The 20,822-nt window shown below is 41.0% G+C and overlaps 1 protein-coding gene across 5 annotated transcripts in view; it reads right to left on the bottom strand.

Annotated features, from left to right (window-relative positions):
- Positions 1–13,800: 13,800 nt before the first annotated feature.
- LOC149224141 (cytokinin hydroxylase-like) overlaps positions 13,801–20,822 on the bottom strand; it is a 369,076-nt gene continuing 362,054 nt past the window's right edge. For 3 of the 5 annotated variants that reach the window (XM_089383499.1, XM_089383498.1, XM_089383500.1), the window contains exon 5: positions 14,886–15,066. In XM_089383499.1, the coding sequence (XP_089239625.1) occupies positions 15,022–15,066 (45 nt within the window). In that variant the 3' untranslated portion in view covers positions 14,886–15,021. Of the gene's footprint in view, positions 14,541–14,708; positions 15,067–20,822 lie in introns of those variants that run through there. The other 2 variants (XM_089383496.1, XM_089383497.1) reach the window with 2 other exon arrangements.

Here is a 20,822-nt window from a genome sequence, read left to right as displayed (position 1 = left end):
GCTCGAAGGTCACTTGAGGCTGGAGAGGCATTTCATCCCTTGGAGTCGGTTTCCCCATCCTCTGACATCAGTCACACTAGCTGATGTATCTTCTGACATCTTGATGAGGAGTAGGCCAATAGTAGCCTGCCTGTAGAATTTTGAAGGCAGTCCTTTTTGCTGCAAAGTGGCCTCCACAGGGCCCGTCATGATAGGTTAGGAGGATGTCAAAGACTTCCTCCTCCCTAACACAACGCCTCAAGATCTGATCTGAGCCAAGTTTAAATAGGTTGCCCCCGATCCATGTGAAGGGGGCACTCTTCCTCGCAATTTTGCTCTTCTCCTTTGAGGATAGATGCGGAAGGAACTGTGCTGAGACCAAGTAAGTTGCTATATCAACAAACCATGGAGAGAGTACTGATATAGCAAATAGGTGTTCATCTGGTATCTGGTCATCCACTGTCCCTTCTTCACCTGCAGGAAAATCCAATCTAGATAGGAAGTCAGCAACAACAGTTTCCTTACCTGGCTTGTCGACAATAGTCAAATCAAATTGCCGCAACAAAAGTAACCATCTAATGATACGAGCATTTACATCAGGCTTATTCATTAAATATCTAATCGCAGCATGATCAGTGTGTACAAATGTTTGATAACCAGTGATGTAGTGTCTGAACTTGTTTAGGGTATGGACTACAGCCAAGAACTCTTTCTCGGTTACAGTATAGTTCATCTCTGCCTTGGATAGGTTTTTGCTGACGAAGTATATGGCATAGGGTAGTTTCTCCTCAAGTTGTCCTAAGGCTGCCCCTATGGCTTTGTTCGAGGCATTGGTGTGGATGTGGAAAGGTAGGGCCCAGTTTGGACCTCTCAAGATCGGGGCGGACATCAGCTTACCTTTCAACTCATCCAGAGCCCCTTGACAGTCATCAGTCCATTTAAACTCAACATCTTTCCCTAAGAGGCCAAATAATGGCGAGGCTAGCTTACTTAAATCTTTAATGAATCTTTTATAATATCCTATTAAGCCTTGGAAACTCCGAACATCTCTTACCTTTTGAGGAGGTGAGACCTTCTGGATGATAGCAATCTTGTTAGGATCCACCTGTAATCCTTGCTGAGAAATTGTATGACCTAGCACAATCCATTCAGTCATCAGGAATTCACATTTTTTGGGACTGAGGGACATGTTCATCTCAATGCACTTGGTTAAAACTTTTCCTAGGTTAGTCAATGCTTCTTGGAAGTTGGACCCATAAGGAGTAAAGTCATCCATATAGATTTCTACCGAATCATGGACCAACTCAGAAAATATGCTCAATACTGCTCTCTGGAAAGTGGCAGGAGCGTTGCATAGCCCAAAGGGAAGGACTCAAAAGGCAAAGGTACCCCATGGACAAGTGAAGGTCGTCTTATCTTGGTCCTTCGAGCTGATTTGGATCTAATTATACCCGCTGAACCCATCTAGGAAAGAGAAGAACTTCTTCCCTGCGAGTCCATCCAACACTTGATCTATGAAAGGCAAAGGGAAATGGCATTTCTTGGTGGCTTTGTTAAGTTCTCGGTAATCTACATAGATTCTCCACTTCCCGTTTTTCTTGGGCACAAGAACTAGAGGTGAGACCCACTCAATGTTGGAGATGGGGTAGATGAATCCTGCATCCAACAATTTTTGCAATTCTTCTTTGACGATGTCTTTAAGGGCTGGATTCATTCTCCTCTTAGGCTACCTGTCTCGTTTACAATCTTCTTTAATGTAAATGTGATGGGTACAAACCAAAGGGTGGACTCCTTTCATCTCCTTATAGCTCCAAGTGAAAGCATCTAGATGATTGTTCAGTAGGCTACACAGCTCCTTCTCTGGGAGGGAGATAGGGAGGAGCTAATCTTTAAGGTTCTTTTGGGGCCAAATTCCACATTCTTAACTCTGGGAGAGGTCAGATCAGTCACACAGAGGTCCACTAAAGCACTAACTTGGGTACCTTCCACCAACTCCTCTAAGGACAGTGCACTGGGAGGTGGATTTTGAATCAAATGCTCAATCAAGTCATCCTCGGTTTGAGGGCCTCCCCTGGTGGTTTCTACTGTGCACAATGGTGCAGATTAGACCTCATCCTCATCTCCCTCTTCCAACCAGAGTGGTAAGTCATGTTCTAGTAGAGGTTGGGCAGGAGGGTATAGGACTAGCTGTTTGGACATAGGCCCATTCTTGATGGTCATGCTTCCACCTCGACAACTAATGTAAGCATCCGCAATAGCTAACCAAGGCCTTTCCAAAATGACGGGGTATCCAGTGAGCTTTGCCTTTGGCTGAAGGACCAAGAAGTCCGCAGGGTACTCCCAAGAGTCAACAGAGACCAGGACATCTTCCACAATCCCTTCGGGAGTCATGGTGGAGCAGTCTACTAACTGCAGTACTGCCGATGTCTTCCTTAAGGAACTCTGAAGGTTGAGTTTAAGCATAGTGTCCCTGGTCATCACATTAATAGTAGCCCCTAGATCAATCAAGGTATGGGGGATTATGGTGCCATTGATGTAGACATCAACTAGAGGACTGCCAGGGTCCAAATACTTTGGACATATTACTTGCCCCAACATTAGATCGAACAGTTGTCCTATGACATTCATAGTCGAGGCATCTCTCTTTTGCCTACCTGGGTGCCTGAAACACTTCTCCTTGATCAATTTGTTGTATATTGGTTCATCTTTTATGGCCTGGAGAAGTGGTATTTTCACACACAACTATTTAAGTTCTCCTAGAAGTTTAGTCTCCTCTCGGTTTGGTTGCATGGTTACTGTTAGTCGCTCAGGAAAGGGTGGAATGGCTTTGGGTTCACTTTCCTGTTTCTCTTCCTCATCCTCTGGGGGAGGAGGTTGGCGATTTGGAAGGAACTTCCCAGATCGCAGGTTGATCTCCTGGATCTCCACAGCATAGGTAGGGCATGTTGTCTCCCCAATGTATACCTGCTGGACCTGTCTGTTGATGGGTTTCGGGTTCGGTTGAGCAGGCATCTGGGGTTGTCTTGGAGGAGCAGGAGGTAATGGTTATGGTTGAGTCGGTGGTGGTGGCAGAATGGCAGGAGGAGAGTTGTATTGGGGCCTCCACCCTGGTTGAGGTGCATTCCATTGAGGTTGTGGCTATACTTCTGAGTGAAACGAATGAGCAGTGGGTTGAGTATGGTATTGAGATGGATAAGACCATGGAGGCGGTGTGGACTAGGAAGGATGAGCAAGGGGGCCCCAAGAAGGTATGTGAGCAGATTGGTTGGGGCTATAATAAGCTTGGGATGTCCCTTGCATCCCCTGCTGGTAAGGTCTGGGCCCATGCGGCCTCCTTTAGTTGAGGAAGTAGAGAGGTTCAGTGGTTGCCTCAGTCCCTTGGTACATGGCTTTAAATCTGGGTAAGGTTGGGCATTGGTTTGTGGGGTGGTCTTCCTCACAAATGAAACATACCTCTACTGAGTGCAATGGACACTCGTTCTTAGGGTGCTTCCTCGTACATCTGTGACATAAAATGGCCAAAGCCCTCTCAGCTTCCTCTTTCTTTTGTTGGATTCGGAAAGTATCAAGTTGCATGGCAATGTCTTGTCTCATCTCACTTTTGAGGTCTTCCATCTGATTAGCAAACTCATGCTTGGAGAAGGCGACACTAGCTGAAAGTGGATTCCCCCTACCTCTTTTCCGGGCTGCCCTAAAATGGTTTCTAAACACAAACTTTATGTCCTCATAAGGTAGTTGGTAGATGTCTCCTCTAGCTAGCAAATGAAGGGTATCTAGAAGGTCTTCAGGGACTCCTCAGAGCAAAACCAGCTTCAGAGATTCAGGATCAAGTGTGCACCTAGCCCGTTTATAACTAAGTTGGAACCTTTCCTCGTAGTGTTCTAAAAACTCATCATTTCCCATGGTCATCGGGAAGATTTCTCCCTTTGTTTCCTTGGACCTACAGTAGTCCTAGTATTTATTGTTAAAGGCTTGCTGCATCTGAGCCCAAGTGGTGATATTGTTTCCAGGTAACCCCATGAACCAGCGTAGGGCTACATCCTTGAGGGTAAAAGGAAAGAGTTTCAACTTTTGCTCGTCCTCAGCATAGTCATAAGTTTGACAAAGGACAGTAAACTCAAACATGAAGGTATCAAGGTTTTCAGTGGTCAATCCATGGAAGTGAGGTAAGGTTGAGGGACTTATATTTTTCATTTTCATGTCCCCATTGGTCTCTGAGATGGGGAAGGCATCTTCTATTCTCTCGTCATCTCCTATACTGTTTCTGTGCTCAGCCACGGTCTCAAGACGAATGTTCTCTCGCTCTTCTTCTGTTATAGGATCTTCGTATATCTCAAGAGGTTCACCTATGGGTTCGTTTGGATCAGTGCCACCAAAGAAGAGAGAAGGGTGACTCAGTGATGTGGTGGGAGTGTTGGGCAAGAATTTTCCAGTATTGTCTCTATTCCTACCAGGCATGAAATGAAAGATTTTTGGTTGCTTTTGCTTTTTTTCTGCTTGTACCTACAAAACTGAAACAGATGGAATTGAAACTAACTAAAATATCTCTTGCGGAAATGAAAATGCGGAATTGAAATGAAAGTAGGAAAGGACTAATCTATTTTGCTGAAATGAAACTACGGAATTGAAATGCTAATCTACGCTTGTAGAATTGAAATTGCGGAATTGAAATGCTAATTTGCGCTTGCAGAATTGAAATTGCGGAATTAAAAGGCTAATCTATGAAAGCAGGAAATGTCTAATCTACTTTTGCAGAAATGAAATTACAGAATGGAAATGAAATAAACTACTTAGCAGAAGGTTGTAGTAGAAAAATAGAAGAAAAGAAGCAATCACAAATACTCTGACGCTTCCCCAGCAACGGCGTCAAAAAGATGGTGGGCTCCAGTATTGCAGCAATAATGCTGCAACTCCTGGGACTCCCTTATTTACTTTTATCAACCCGGTAGTTCATAACAAACTTGGAAGCGACGGTAATGTATGCACAAGTACTAGCTCTTGCTGCAGTTGTCACTTGGTCAGCTGGCACAAGTCCGCTAGGAGCTTAAGCCAACTTCTATGAGCTCTGAGAAGAAGCGTTCTAACTGATGGATGGAAGCTAACTCAAAGGAGGCTAATCTACTTGCAGAAAGAAACTGAAAAGCTGAAAGGAAATGCAAACCCTAATTTTATCAGCTAATCCTACTGATGCAAGAAATAGGACGAAAGCTACTGAAAGAGATGCCATTGACTTCTAAGAAGGTGAGACGCATGTTTCTAAGCTACTTCTATAGTAAAATCTGAAGAAAAAAAAAACATCTTTTTGTATGTTTGAGTAAAGTGTCAGAATTGTCACGCATGTGCTTTAACTGGTTTTTGACTGTGCAGAGGTGGATTGGCTAGAGGAAATGCTTGCAGGAGATTTGGAAGCTTAGAAGAGGGCCTAAGGGGTCCCTAGCACCCTTCCAGAGAGTTTCATAGAGTTTGTCTATCAAGAAACCGCTTTCGTGAGCTTCTACAGGAAGTCTGCAGGGGTTCTACGGGATGCTCTGTATTTTCTACAAGATGTTCAAAAATGGGATTTTAGAGGGTGGATGGAGAGAGAAAGGTGGAGAAGTGAGTATGGGGGTAGGATAAGGGTGTGAGGAGGTCTAGGACTTGGTGGATGGAGCTGAGGAGTGATGAGGATGGTTGGATTTGTTCAAGGAGGAGTAGAGCAATGTTGCACAAAAATTAGGGCTACGCGAGCGAATGTGGAAAACGTGAGGCAAGAATCTGAGTTAGGGGATGGAGAAGATGGGATTGATGGAGTACGGGTGGATGGAGAGGTATTACAGGCGCTCCGCATGTTATTTCTCAAACTGAACAAACAACGACTTGGAAAACCAGTGACCTAGCTACTTTACTCTAATCTTACCTAAGTAACAACAAAGGAAATGAACAAAAGTTTATTTGCAATGGAATCACATGAAATAGCTATGCAAACTAAGAAATCATGAACTTGAACACGTAACCACAACTGGTATCAATTTCTGCAAATGAGAATCTAACACTAATGATTACATGGTGAGGCAAAGACAGTGTTTTTGTTGGCAGCCAGGTCACCTTTGTCCTAGCTCACGATCCCACAAAGGGAGAGGTGAGATCAGAGGTGCTTGATGGCCTTTTTATGAAAATCTTCCCTGTTACTAACCTATCAACTCAATCTGAACATAAAAAGCCTTTCTAATCATCAACAATGACCTAGGTAACCAGCAAGATTTTAATCTACTTAACAAAAATTATTTTGCAAAGACATTAAAAGCAAATAACAGTACACAAAGGAAGCCTTCGCACTTGGGTTGGGCCCAACCCTAAGAGCTATAGGCTCCTAAGAAAAACTCAAAACTGATGCCAAACAAAGCTACTTTTCATTACTCAAAAATAACCATGTCACAAGAAAGTTATACCGCAGTAGCTACGAAAATGAGCTGAGAAAATGACATCACTATAGTGCAAAACACAACAGTTCAAAAAGTAACCTACGAAGGCTGAAATACTTCCTATTTATGCACTACGAGGGTCTTTAGCAGCCCTCCTTAACTCAAGGGGCTCGGCTGTTCAAACTACTAGTAAACAATCGCTTTTCACAAAGCTACTCGGCTGCCTTTAGGATTCGTTTTGGTGGCCTACTGAGCTCCGAGTTGAGAGTGGAGATTTCGAGGAAGGGCCATTTAATGCAAGAGACACCATTCCTACGAATCCTCACCCTTGTTCCTTCATGCTTGACTGTCATCTAGCTCATAATTGCTTGGCTTTGTTTCAAAATTTGTCCAAAATCCTGAAATAACCACGTATTAGCCTTCATGGTAAAGTGACCATCCTCATTCGTTCAACTAACATAAATATACTCAAAAAACATGCATAAACTATGAAAAATGGTGGATTGATCAAGAAAAGTTAGGCAAAATAAGCCTAATAAGTTACCCAATTCGGGGCTCACCAATGCATATGTACATGTTCCAAAAGAGAAACAAACCAAGTTGGATAGTAAATCTGAAAAGTGTATCTTTATTGGGTATAAGGATGGTTTAAAGGGTTATAAGTTTTGGAACCCAGCAACAAAGAAGGTTGTGTACAGCCGAGATGTGGTGTTCAGAGAGGTGAAAGATGTTATTAAACATGAAGTCGAATCAAAGGAACCTGAGAAGATACAGTTTGAGCTAAAGGAGGAAGAATCAGACTCTACAGCAGAGGAGGAATCAGAAGATGAAAAGCCGCAAACTCCGAGTGTAAGAAGATCAGTTCGAGAAAGAAGGCAGTCAAAAAGGTATAATCCATCTACTTTCTATTCAATTTTTGCTTTATCTATTACTGACGATGATCCTAGAACTGTGAAGGAAGCAGTAGATTCAGAGGATGGCAAACTCTAGAAAGAGGCCATGGTTGATGAAATGGCATCTTTGCACAAAAATGAAGCTTGGGATCTAATGGAGTTGCCAGCTGGAAGGAAACCCATTGGCAGCAAATGGGTGTTCAAGAAGAAGACAAATGTAGAAGGAAGGGTGGAGAAATACAAAGCTCGGTTGGTAGCAAAAGGGTATTCCTAGGTGCCGGGAATTGATTTTGATGATATTTTTTTTCCTGTTGCCAAGGTAACTTCTATTATGTTACTTTTATCTGTTGTTGTTGCTTTTGATTTTGAAGTAGAATAGATGGATGTGAAGACAACATTTCTTCACGGGGATCTGGAAGAGGAAATATACATGAAGCAACTTGAAGGCTTTATGGTGAAGGATAAGAAAGAACTAATATGCAAGTTAAAGAAGTCTCTGTATGGGTTAAAACGGTCACCAAGGATGTGGTATCAAAACTTTGATACATTTATACAGAGACTTGGCTTCACTAGAAGCAAAGCAAATCATTGTGTGTATTTTAAACTAATTGGTGACCGTGTTATTTATTTGGTCTTGTATGTGGATGATATGTTGCTGGTTGGAAATAACAAAGAAGTTATCCAGGATTTGAAGACCCAATTGTCCTCCAAATTCAACATAAAAGATCTTGTTGCTGCAAACTATATTTTGGGCATGGAAATTAAAAGAGATCAGGCAAAGAGGAAGCTTTGGTTAAACCAGAGGAGGTATGTTGAGACAATACTGCAGAGGTTTAATATCCAGAGTAGTAAATCGGTGAAGGTTCCTATTCCTATAAGTGTAAAGTTATCTACCGAACAGTGTCCCAAGACACAAGAAGAGGAAGAGGATATGTCCCGTGTTCCATATGCAAGTGCAGTCAGTAGCCTGATGTATGCAATGGTCTGTACTAGACTAGACATTGCACATGCAGTGGGAGTATTGAGCAGGTTTATGTCAAAACCAGGGAAGGAGCATTGGACAGCAGTGAAGCAGGTTTTCAGGTATTTGCGTAGCACTAGTGATTATGGTTTGTGCTACCAAAGAAGACCAGGATTGGACAGAGTGTTGGATATTCATGGCTTTGTTGATGTAGACTGGGTTGGTGATCTGGATCAGAGAAGATCTACAAGTGGGTATTTGTTTAACCTATTTGGAGGTGCAGTCAGTTGGACGAGTAAGAAACAATCTGTAGTGGCACTATTAACTACAAAGGCAGAATACATGGCAGCCACTCATGCAAGCAAGGAAGCAGTTTGGTTGCAGAGATTGTGTTCAAGTATGGGGTTAATACAGGGAGCTATAAGGATAGACTGTGACAGCCAAAGTGCAATTTTCTTGGCAAAGAACCCTGTTTATCATTCAAAAACAAAGCACATTGATGTTTAGTATCACTTTGTGAGAGATATGATAGAAGAAAAAATGGTGTTGCTGATAAAGATGGACACTTTGAAGAATACTGCAGATGCATTGACAAAATCTGCGAGCTTTGAGAAGTTCTCTTGGTGTAGAGAAACATTGGGCATTTTAGGGCTGGAAAAATGACTAAGCTCTCCTATGGTCCCCTATGGAAAGAAAACAACAAGTGGGAGAATGTTGGGTTGTGTTATATTCTTTTCACGACTAATCTATGTAGTGAACCGGGGGGTTAGAGGGGGGGTGAAGCCCCCTCTCTGTTGTGCCAATTGCACAGCAGAGGGGTCATACGGGGGGCAAAAACCCCCCCTGTTTGGGGTATTTGAGGGGGGCAGGTAGCCCTCCTCTACGGGGTCTGGGGCAACGCCTTGTGAATTTTTTTTTTGGACCCTATATTAGGTTGGGCGAACCTACCTATGGCTTTTCAGTCCATGGTTTTGGACGCGATGGTTTTCGATCCATGGTATTGGATGCTTCGACATGCATAAATCTGTATTGTAACATTGAAAGAAATATAATGAAAAATCAAGCTGGTAGTCCCGGTTTTGGGATCCAAGGGAAAATCTCTGTGTATATGTGTTTTATGTGTTATGCTCTCGCATTGTTTATTTTCTATGTTTTAGAATTTGTATGCAGGTAATTTCTGTACGGGGTTAAAACCTACAGGTTTCTGGAAAGATGCAAAAAAGATTATTGCTGTGATGGAGTGCCTTGTTAGAGTTCTCATGTACTTCAAGTCTTTTAACATTTTCATGTTTTAAATTTCATTTGAAGCTTCTTTCTATTTTCAATGTTTCATATTTATTTAAATTTGAAAGCTTGAACTTTCAGGATGGTTGATGGTGACAAACCCGCTATGGGTTATATTTATGAGGCGATGGATCTCACAAAGGAGGCCATCAAAAGAGGATATGGGGATGAGGAGGCAAAGTATATACCTCTTTGGGACATTATTGATGCACGTTGGGATAGGAAATTTTGTTCCCCCTTACATGTTTCTAGGTACTTCTTAAACCCACAATATTTTTATGATAAGAGAAAAATTAATGAGGATAGGGAGGTTCGCAGGGGACTTATGACATGCATGGAAAGGTGCTTCCCTTATCCAATTCAAAGTCATATATTTTCCCAACTATAGGATTATAGAGCACCAACTAAATTATTTTCCTATACCAGTGTTATACGAGAAAGGTTTAAGATGTTGCCCTGTACCCTTTGAGGGTTGAAGCCTTCATCAATTCATTAAATTTGTTTAAAATTTATTTTGTATGTTAAATGTTTTATTAAATTTTGTTGTATTTTTAAGCTTTTACTATTTAGTATTTAGTACGTCTACTCACGAACCCTTGCCACTTGCTAGGTCTTTGGTGGAAAAACTTTTGTAGTGATACCCTAGATTTAATGAGATTCACCATTCAAATCTTAAACCAAATACGCAGTGCTTCAAGTTGTGAGTGCAACTGGAGCATGTTTCAGAGAATACATTCTAATAAGCACAATCGATTGGCACAAAAGTGCTTAAATGACCTTTTATTTTTCCATTACAATCTATGACTTCGCAACAAGCAAATACTAGGTGAGAGATTGAATTTGAAGGTTTCATAATCTAATTTGCAATTTAGAGTTTAAAATTTAAATTTCAAAGTCAAACTTAAATTCACATTTCAATGTCTCATGATAATGATAGGTTTCGATCATTCACCAATAGACCTTGAAGAGATAGATTTGCAAACTACAAATGCAGCAGATTGGGTCCAATTAGGAGGCTTCTCTTTTAAGCTTACATAACTTGAAGAACTTTGAGAGTCAAGCAACCAAAGGAGTGGGAGGAATCGATTCTAGTTCTCACTCTTAAGAGTCTTAGACTCTTAGTTACTGATTTTTTTCTAATTAGTATGCAGTTGTTTGTAAACTTTTAGAAGCAGTTGCTTCTAGTTCTATGTAGTCACTAGTTAGGAGTCATGACTCAGTGCTTTGGATCATGTTTAGACTCATAACATATATGAAATGTTTATTCATTCATGATATTTTGGACATCTATTGATATTATTAATTGTTTGGACATGGATTTATTGAATATCAATACAAAATGTTTTTTTTAATTCAATATATGTGTATATTTTTATTTATTGAATTCACTGGTTTTTTCCTGATTATTTCCCGATTTTTCGCTAATTTTCCCCAATCCGATTAAAACTCTTAGCTCTTTTGCCTCACCGATTTATTGTCTATTCCGAGTTTGGTAACATTGGTTACAACTTTCATTCTTCACTTATGAGTGCTAAGGTGTGCTAGAGAGTGCCAAAGCATGCTGAGGAGTGTTAGGGAGTTCTAGGACAACACATGAGAGCACTAGGTCAAAATGCATGGAAGTGAATGAATATGAGGGTGTGTTGGGGAGTGTCAATCAGTGCTAGCTGTCATGCAAAGGAGGGAGTGACAAGGTATTCTAAGCACGGGTAAGGAATGCCAAGGAATATCAAGGAATGTCAAGAAGTGCTAGAATGTGCTAGGTAGTTTCGGAGTGTGCTAACATGTGCCAAATAGTGTCAAGGCATGTCAGGTGCTAAGACATGCTAGGATGTGCAGGGTGTCAGAGTATGGCAATATGCGTCAAGGAGTTTCAAGGCACCAAAAAGAATAACCAAGCTAAAATGCAAGGAAATGAACACATAAGAGGGTTAATAAGTTGGGACTTTATCTTTTTCAAAAGGGACATGCTAGGCACACTAACAATATGTTCCAATACATGCCAAGTGCCAATGTGTTCCAAGTGCTAATGTTTGTCAATGCAATATTATGCCAAGGAGTTCCAGAGCATGCTAGGGACTACAAGGAATGCCAACACATGATAGGGGAGTGATATGCTATGTTATGGCATGCCAACATGTGCTTAGGCATCCTACTCATGGCGAGATGTTCTAAGTACAAAGATGTTCCAGGTACAAAGATGTTCCAAGACATGCGAAGTGCCAAGGAATGTTAGTGTACTATTCAAAAGCATGTTAAGGTGTGCCATGAGCGTTGAGGAGTGCTAGCTCTCTCTCATTAATAGAATTGACAGAGCTTGATTATGTATTAAATAATATAGTTCCTACACACACTAATGGAACTTTATTTAGAGAAACATTTCTAGATAATAAACCTAATAGAGATGAATCATGTGTTGAATCATAGGAAGAATATATTCTTATGATTTGAGGGAAATGATACACACTAATTACTTCTTAACAAATTAAATAACTATTGTAACCACTATGACTTTAAACACAATGAAAAAGACTCCAAAACATTGATATTAAATTGTTATATTTTAGCAAAAATTATAGTAACAGGTACATAACGTCATCAAAAACTCATTGGAATGATCAATGATGATGAACATTTTTTGACTATCACCAGAAGAGCATTAGCGAGAGTCAATAAAAGATAGTCACTAGAAGTTTTACCAAAGAGAGAATTAGTGATGGGACTTTAATGACCCTCACCAAAAGTGTCACCAAAGAGAGAATTAGTGATGGGCCTTTAACGACCCTCACCAAAAGTGTCACCAAAGAGATAATTAGTGACGGGCCATTAACGACCCTCACCAAAAGTGTCATTGAAAATGGCTTTGGTGACAAACCTTAAAGGACCATCACTATATACACTTGCAACAACAATTTTTTAAAGACCATCACCATATGCGACATTGGTGATGGACCTTAAAGGTCTGTCATAGGCATGAAGCGTTATCAAAAACTCATTGAAATGATCAATAATGACGAACATTTATTGACCATCACCAAAAGTAACCAAAAAGATCATTGGTGACGGTCAATAAAAGATCGTCACTAGAAGTGTCACCAAAGAGAGAATTAGTGATGGGCCTTTAACCACCCTCACCAAAAGTGTCACCAAAGATAGAATTAATGACGAGCCTTTAACCACCCTCACCAAAAGTGTGATTGAAAATGGCTTTGATGACAAACCTCAAAGGACCATCGCTATATACACTTACAAGAACACTTCTTTAAACACTGTCACCATATGTGACATTGGTGACGGACCTTAAAAGTCCGTCACAGGCATGACCCTTACCAATGACATTTTTTCTTGTAGTGATAGCATCATTTTAATGAATGAATTCTAGATAATACCAAGAATATGCTAGCAAACAAGCCACCAAAAGATAGAGGTAACTGTTATGCTTTGATTTCCATTACTTCCTCTCCTAACGCTTGGATTCTTTATTCAAGAGCCACTAATCATATCACTTCATCACATCATGTTTTTACAACCATGGAATTTTGTATTAGACTAGCGTTCTCATGGAGGACTCTCAGGTTGATATTTATGGAGAAGGGAGAGTGGACCTTGATTACACATGGGTATAGGTAAGTTTATGGAGAAGGCAGAGTAGACCTTCATTACACACGGGTATAGGTTAGTGAGTTGAGTTCGCTTCATATTTAGTGGTAATTTCTGAAATGAAAAACAGTTCCATATTTAATGGTAATTTATAAAATGAAAAATAGTTTAATTATTATGAGTGAGGTGAAGCATCATTCTAGGTTGTGTAATTTCTTTCATTTGTCCCTTCCAATCCATGCCAATTAAGAAAGCAGAATGTGGCATAATGGGCTTGGGAATCTAAAATATAGGTATTTGAAGAAACTTAAAATATATGGAGTGGTTGAATGTCCACCACAAATAAATTTTATCAAGCCACGTACATGGCCAACATCCTGAAAGTAGTTCGATAAGTAAAGCATAAAGAGCGTCATCATACCTGACAAACATCTTGAAGAGAAGCATTCTGAAAAGTAGTTCGATAAGTATAGCATCGAGAGCATCATCATCGTGTGCAGTGATGTTTGACGACCTTTCTCTCACCCATCCATGAGGAAAGCCATGTACGCACATTGATTGACGATTGGTCAATATTGATAATTAAATTATTCTGATAACTCTATTTTGTCCAGATTGATAATTGGGATAATTCTATTGTAAAATAGAAAGGTAAATAGACAACAAATATAAAAGTTTTAACGATTTTATAAAATTTATTAAATAATTTAATTAAAATGAAAAATATTTTCTATTAAAATTATAAACATTGTGGAACCTTTTCCACTATATGACGGCGAAACTACCTAGTGAGGAACGGGCAATTTGGTGTTTTGCTTCTATCCCTTTGAAAGGACTATGTTCTGGAATTAGAGCCATTTAAAAAACCAAAGCAATTGTTAATGTTGGCAGGGTGAAGTTGAGGAACGGGCAATTTGGTGTTCTGCTTCTATCCCTTTGAAAGGACTATGTTCTGGAATTTGAGCCATCTAAAAAACCAAAGCAATTGTTAATGTTGGCAGGGCGAAGTATAATTTGGACGCCATGCCTGGGCTTGAGAGTAAGTACAGAAATGGGGGCATGGCGATAGGAAGGAGATACATGAAACGTGAAAGTGGTAATGATCATGGCCAACACTATTTTGGCTTGCATGATGGTAAAAGTCTGCCCCACGCACTTGCGAGGGCCCAAGGAAAATGGTATAAAGCCCATGGGATTGTTTTTACAGGCCTTTGCAGTTCCTTCAGAAAAACGCTCTGGATTGAATTCGTTCACATCTTCACCCCATGTGTTTTTATCATGATGAATGGCCAGCACGGGAATCCATATTGACAATCCCTTGGGTATAAAGAGATCGCCCAGTCTCATGTCCGTGAATGCTTCCTTGGCGAATAAGCTTGCTGGTGTGTACAGTCGCAAGGACTCCTTCAATATCATCCCCATCTGGATTAATAAATGCAATAGATCACTGTAAACTTAGGGGTTTTACATTTATATGTAATGAAAAAAATGTATCATAAAATTCATTTGATGATTTTTTAGATTTCTCATAGTTATATCTGGTAGTTAAAGATCAAACCATGAGTGATTGAACAACAACATAAATCTTACGATTTTCAGATTTTGAAGGGCGTTGTAATCAGGAAGGTCACCATTGCAGACTGACAGTACTTCGTCACGAGCTCGCTGCTGCCAATCTGGATAGAGTGCCAGCAACATGGTTGTCCATGTAAGTAGACTGCACGTGGTGTCCTGACCAGCAAAGAAGAAGGTCTTGCATTGGTCCATCAGCTCCTGCATTGTGAACTGCGTAGTCCCTTTCTCGTTCTCCGCGAGCAGCAATCCCAACAAATCACATTCATATGAGCAATTCCTCCCCTTCCTCGAGGATAGCCGGGTCTCAATAACTCCTAGCAGAGATTCCTCAACCTCCCTTTTCAGTTCTGCCATCAATCGATTCTTCCCAAATCTGCCCACACAAACAATGCTATCACTTATATATCTTCAGGTTTGATATGATATGTTGATAGACAAAATATGATATTACAAATTCATCTTCACAGAAAACCTGTTATTACCTAGATGTTATCTGCCCTACCTGTATGTTATTTGCCAAATTCCTTTGGACAAAAATCTATATGAGCATAATGTATAAGGCCGAGTTTAACTATTATATATTTCTGGCAAGATTTTAGTTGTAGTATTTATGTTTCTACAGGCTGTGGATTGGGTGAGACAATATTTTTAATAGATCAATAATTTAGTTAGCTAAACAAAAGGGAACACCTAATTTTCTAAATTCAAACATATTCTAAGAAAGAGAATTAAGTTTTCCCTAAATCTTATAAATAAAAAAAAGTAGTGACCATATTATTAACCCATTATATTAATTAGTGATATTAATAGATAGTATTGATTTATGGTACTCATATAAAATATAATCAATTAAATCTTAAAAAGCAAAAAGCTAACTTAAACTCATCAAAAATCCATATCTCAAAAAACCAAATTTGTCTTCTATAATATGAATATGGCCATGCTGCTGCTCCTGCTAGGAAGAAGCTTTGTGATATAGTTACCAAATTTGTCTTCTATAATATGAATATAGTTACCAACCCGGAAGAAGCTTTGTAATAGTAAGGGCTCTGTGGTAGGAAGGAATAAATCTAGGAGAGCGTTTTCTATAGTTAGCAACACGGAAGAAGCTTTTGTGAGAGTAAGGGCTCTGTGGTAGGAAGGCATAAAATCATTTCTAAAAACGACATTTAAAGGTTACATCAACGCCACTATCACATTGAGTCCACACAACCCCTGCGTGAAAAGATGTTACACATGGCGTGATTTAGCTCAGACAGAAGCAAGCTCGGGTCAAACGCGGCATCACAGTGACTTATGCGAAGGTGCTCCGCTCGAAATCGACCCCATGCGCATCTACACGTGTGACCGAAGTGTTTGGGATTTCAAAACCACTGAATAGTTCCAGCCCTGCACACTAGGGTTAACGGCCAAGCAAAATAAGACCATATACAGGTAGGGTTTTGAGCATGATTATATAGATATATAAAAGAGATATTCTTATAGGCGCACGATGTTGCCTGTAGGCGCACGATGTTGCCAATGGGGCAATTTAAATTCAGGCAAACTCGGGTCAAACACGGTTATGAGTGTTACCTATGTTCAGGTATTCTGCTTGAAATCTATTCTCGAGACTCAAGAAACCATCTAAACATAACAAAACCATTTAGACGTGCGGACGAAGGGATTTGGTCTTCAAAACTGCCCGTGCAGAAGTTCCAGCAGCCGGTTGTACTACCGGGTGAACGGCCAACCATGAAAATAAACATACAGAGATAAGGTTTTGAGCTTTTGTTAAAAAAAATAACAAAAAAATAAGTGTACTTTTAAAGAATGATTTTTTGGAAAGTTTTAGGTTTATTTTTTAAATTAATCTGTTTAGAATTTTGTAGGGATTCATTGAAATTACAAGTTTAATGAGTGAACTTTTCATAATCTGTTTTTAGGGTGTTGAATCCATATATATATAATCAAAAAACCAGTTTAAATCACACAAATCAAAAACCAGTTTAAACACAAATCAAAATTTAGCCACAAATTATTGATTCTCGCGAAAAATCAGCCCAAAAAATCACTTAACTACTACTCCAAAAAATGTCAATTAAAACAGAACTGGTGATGGGGCCAACCCACGTGGTCCCGCCTCGCTTCAGCTGCTGTGTAACCTACTTTATGAACTGGCCTATATACGTTTGATTGGAGTTAATTTTGGTTTGATATGCAATCAACTTGCATGTACCGGCAAGGTCTATTGGGTGGACATCTGTCCTCCTCGGGATCCTGGTAAATCCCTGCTTTAGTTTTCACCCGGTTCACGCCTTTGGGTCTATTATTGTCTCCGATGCAGTCTCTGCGTTTTTTTGTTTTTGCTGGTTGTTGCTCGGCCTGTGGTGAAACCCTATGCGCTTCCGGCCTGTTCGGTTGCGGTATGGCTAGAGCTCGACTGCGCTCTTCCGCTCCTGTTTCGGTTTGTTTGCCCGGCGACTTGGTATCTCCTTGGTAAGTTGTCTCTGTTGTTATATGCTTGTTTCTCTCTCTCTGCTGTAGGCGCTCTCCACTGCTTGTCGTTTGCCTTAGCACTGTCTGGTCTTGTCTTCCTCAACAGTCCATGGTTGTTTGGTCGTTATGGTTTAATGGTGCTCGGGTTCGCCTTCGGTTTGACAGTCTCCAAGGTTGATGGATTCCGGGGACTTCCCTCTTCAGCTCTCGGCTATTTGAGAAGGTATGCCTCCCTTCCCTGCTGGAATTTCTTCACCACAATTTGTACAGGTTCTAATGGCCACGGCCCCTCTGTGAGCAGGGCTCTCTGGTTCGAGGTTTTCTCGCTTGCTATCGCGGCTCACCTTCAGGTATGGTCACCTTCTTTTTTTGTTCTTGTTTTTGTTCTCAGCCTTTATGGTTCCGGCTTCCATTCATGGGGTTGGAAAACTAACTCCCCACCCTTTGTTTCTTTTACAGATGAAGCCGTCCACTAGTTCGATGACAATGGCGTTCGACTGTTCTGGTCTCTTCCCGGGTAGTCTTGCTCTTATTTCTTGTCTGCTTTAAGTTCTTGTGTTAGTCATTTGTTCCGGTTGCTAGCCACTGAGATGTATGGTCCTAGCCGTGGTTTGGGTTTTTAGATTTTGTCAAACCCTTGGCTCGTAAACTAGGTAGGGTTTGGTAACTGCGACAACGCTGTTTGGCTATGCTGAGATGGACTGTTCTATGGATATTTATGCTGAGATGAAATGTTACAAATTTAAGCGGAAAGGGAACTCGTTCACTGTCGGTTTTGTGTGCTTACCTGATAACTGTGTTTGTCTGGGCAATGAACCCGTAGTTGGTGCTGGTCGATTCCACCTCTCGTGTGCTTGCGTTCTTATTCTGCCAGTTCGTAGCCTGTCAAGGACTGTAATGGACTTTTGTATATGAAAATGAAAATAAATTATTGACACAACATTTTTAATGTACAGTCTTTTGTTCCTGAGGACGCATATAAGAATTATTTTTTTGTGCACTGTAAAATGAAGGAAATGTATCTTTATTTCTGTTACTCTCTTGTTTGCTCCGCTGCTGAACCCCTCTGGGCTTGCTTGCTTGCGTTTTTGTACATTGTTTCTATGCAGTTAGATAACTGCTGGCAGTTGTTCAATTTCAGTTCAACAGTTATTACATTTTGACATTTCTTGATGGTTAACTTGTTTCCCTTGGTCTATTCTTTACAATAGTAAATTACTGCTAAGTGACTAATGACTCTAACTACTATTACTGTTCCTGGTTAGAACTTATTACAGTATTTTTAGGCATTCTGTACTGATACCAATATAACAACAGATAATAATAAAACTAACTGAAAAGAAAAGAAAAAAAACATAAAAACGAAACAGACTTGCTGTCCGTTCTGTGAGCTATTCTCGCCACCTGTCCTTTTCAGAAACCATGTCTGCCTTCTCTCTGACTTCACCCTGTTAACCAAATGCTCCTGCATCAGGCTCCCGGGGTAAAAGAGAACTCATGGCTCCGTTCCATGAGCTCCTCCACCGAATAACCAGCCTTCTGAATCTGCGCCGCGTCGAGCCACGAGCTGTCCTCCATTGGACGGTCTCTCCACTTGACGAGGTAACGCAGATATTCCTTTCTGCGCGTTTTCTTGGCTACCTGGGTGCTGAGGATCCTATCAATTTCATGGGTCTGGGCCGAAGGTAACTGCTTCTTCCAAGGACTGCTCTCTAACTGGGTGTCCCGTTCTGGCTGTACCGTACTATCATCTTCCGCCTGGGCGTGATATGGGAACAGGTCTGCCACGTTGAATATAGGTGATATGCCTATGTCAGGTGGCAGCTGAATTTCATAAGCGTTGGCTGAAAACTTTCGCAGAATCTTGCATGGACCGATTTTCTTGTATTTCAACTTGTTATATGTGCCCTTAGGGAACCGTTCCCGGCGCAGGTGCGCAATGACCTCGTCCCCAACATCAAAATGCACCTCTCGTCGCTTTGTGTCTGCTTGCTGTTTGTATTTCTGTGTGCTGTCCTGCAATCTCAATTTGACTTTTTCATGAAGCTCGCTCATTGCTTCAGCAAAATCTTCCCCATCTGCGCTTCTCCTTTCCAGCTTTCCCAAATCTCGCAGTTCATGTATTCCCCGAGGATGCATACCATACAAAATCTGAAATGGGCTAAATCCGGTGCTACGATTGGGCGAATCGTTATAAGCGAATTCTGCCTGGGCGAGAGCTCGATCCCATAATCGTGAATTTTCTCCAGTCAAACTTCGCAATAAGTTTCCCAAGCTCCTGTTCACCACCTCTGTCTGTCCATGAGTCTGCGGATGATACGCAGAGCTGAAATTCAATTGCGTGCCCAACTTTTTCCATAGGGTGCGCCAAAAATGGCCTGTGAACTTCACATCCCTGTCTGAAACAATAGTCCTGCGTAAGCCATGTAATCTAACAACTTCTGTGAAAAACAGGTGTGCCACGTACGTGGCGTCACTAGTTTTCCGGCAAGGAATGAAATGAGCCATCTTTGAAAATCTGTCTACCACCACCATCACTGAATCATATCCCCGCTGCGTTCTAGGCAATCCTAGGACAAAGTCAATGCTGACTGAATCCCACGGCCTGCTTGGAACAGGTAGGGGTGTGTAAAGTCCAGTATTTTGGCTGTGTCCTTTCGACAGTTGGCAGACTCTACACCTGGTTACATATCTCTGCACGTCCCGGCTCATTTTAGGCCAATAATAAAAATGCCCGAGCTGCTCCAAAGTTTTGTTGATGCCAAAATGTCCCGCTAGTCCGCCACTATGTTTTTCTCTTACTAGATTTTCCCTCATCGAACAGTCCGGAATACATAGCTGCCCACCTCGAAACAATAATCCTTCCTGTAAATTATAATCTAGCCATGGGCTTGTGTTCCTCAATACGGGATTTTGGCAAGCTTCAAAAGCTTCCTTGAAATCCGTGTCCATCTGGTACAAATCCTTCAGATATTCGAATCCCATCACCTGTATGCCACTTTCTTGTAAGAGCAAGGCTCTTCGGCTTAAAGCATCTGCCACTTTGTTGGCTTGCCCACTTATGTGTTTTAGCACAAAAGTAAAACTCTGCAAGTATTCCACCCACTTGGCATGCTTATGGTTCAACTTGTGCTGCTGCATTACATATTGTAATGCTGAATTATCGGAAAACAAGACAAACTCATTGCCTAGTAGGTAGTGTCTCCAATGTTTTAAAGCTTGGACCACTGCATAGAATTCCTTGTCATATGACGAATACTTCTGCCGACTCTCATTTAGTTTTTCACTAAAAAACGCCACTGGTCTGTCCTCTTGCACAGCGCCAATAGCTGTCCCGCTTGCATCACAACGAACCTGAAAAGGTTTACTAAAATCGAGCAGCCTCAAGATCGGCCTCTCCGTTATTTTCCGCTTCAAAAGTTGAAAACTTTTTTCTGCCGCCTTGGTCCAACAAAAAGGTTGGCTGGCCTTTTTGATGGTCTCTAACATTGGTGCGCAGATTTCACTGAAATTTTTAATAAATTTTCGATAAAAACTTGCTAAACCGTGAAAACTACGTACCTCAAACAAACTCTTTGGTGACGGCCAACTAATGATTGCTGCAATCTTTTCTGGGTCCATCTTCAACTCGTTCTCTGCAACTACAAATCC

This window comes from Pinus tabuliformis, chromosome Q (genome assembly GCF_031772625.1).
Source record: "Pinus tabuliformis cultivar Carrire ecotype Pingquan chromosome Q, CPIR1, whole genome shotgun sequence".
Lineage (NCBI taxonomy): Eukaryota > Viridiplantae > Streptophyta > Pinopsida > Pinales > Pinaceae > Pinus > Pinus tabuliformis.
Note: the sequence above shows the minus strand (reverse complement) of the source record. Positions and strands in the feature narration are given on the sequence as shown.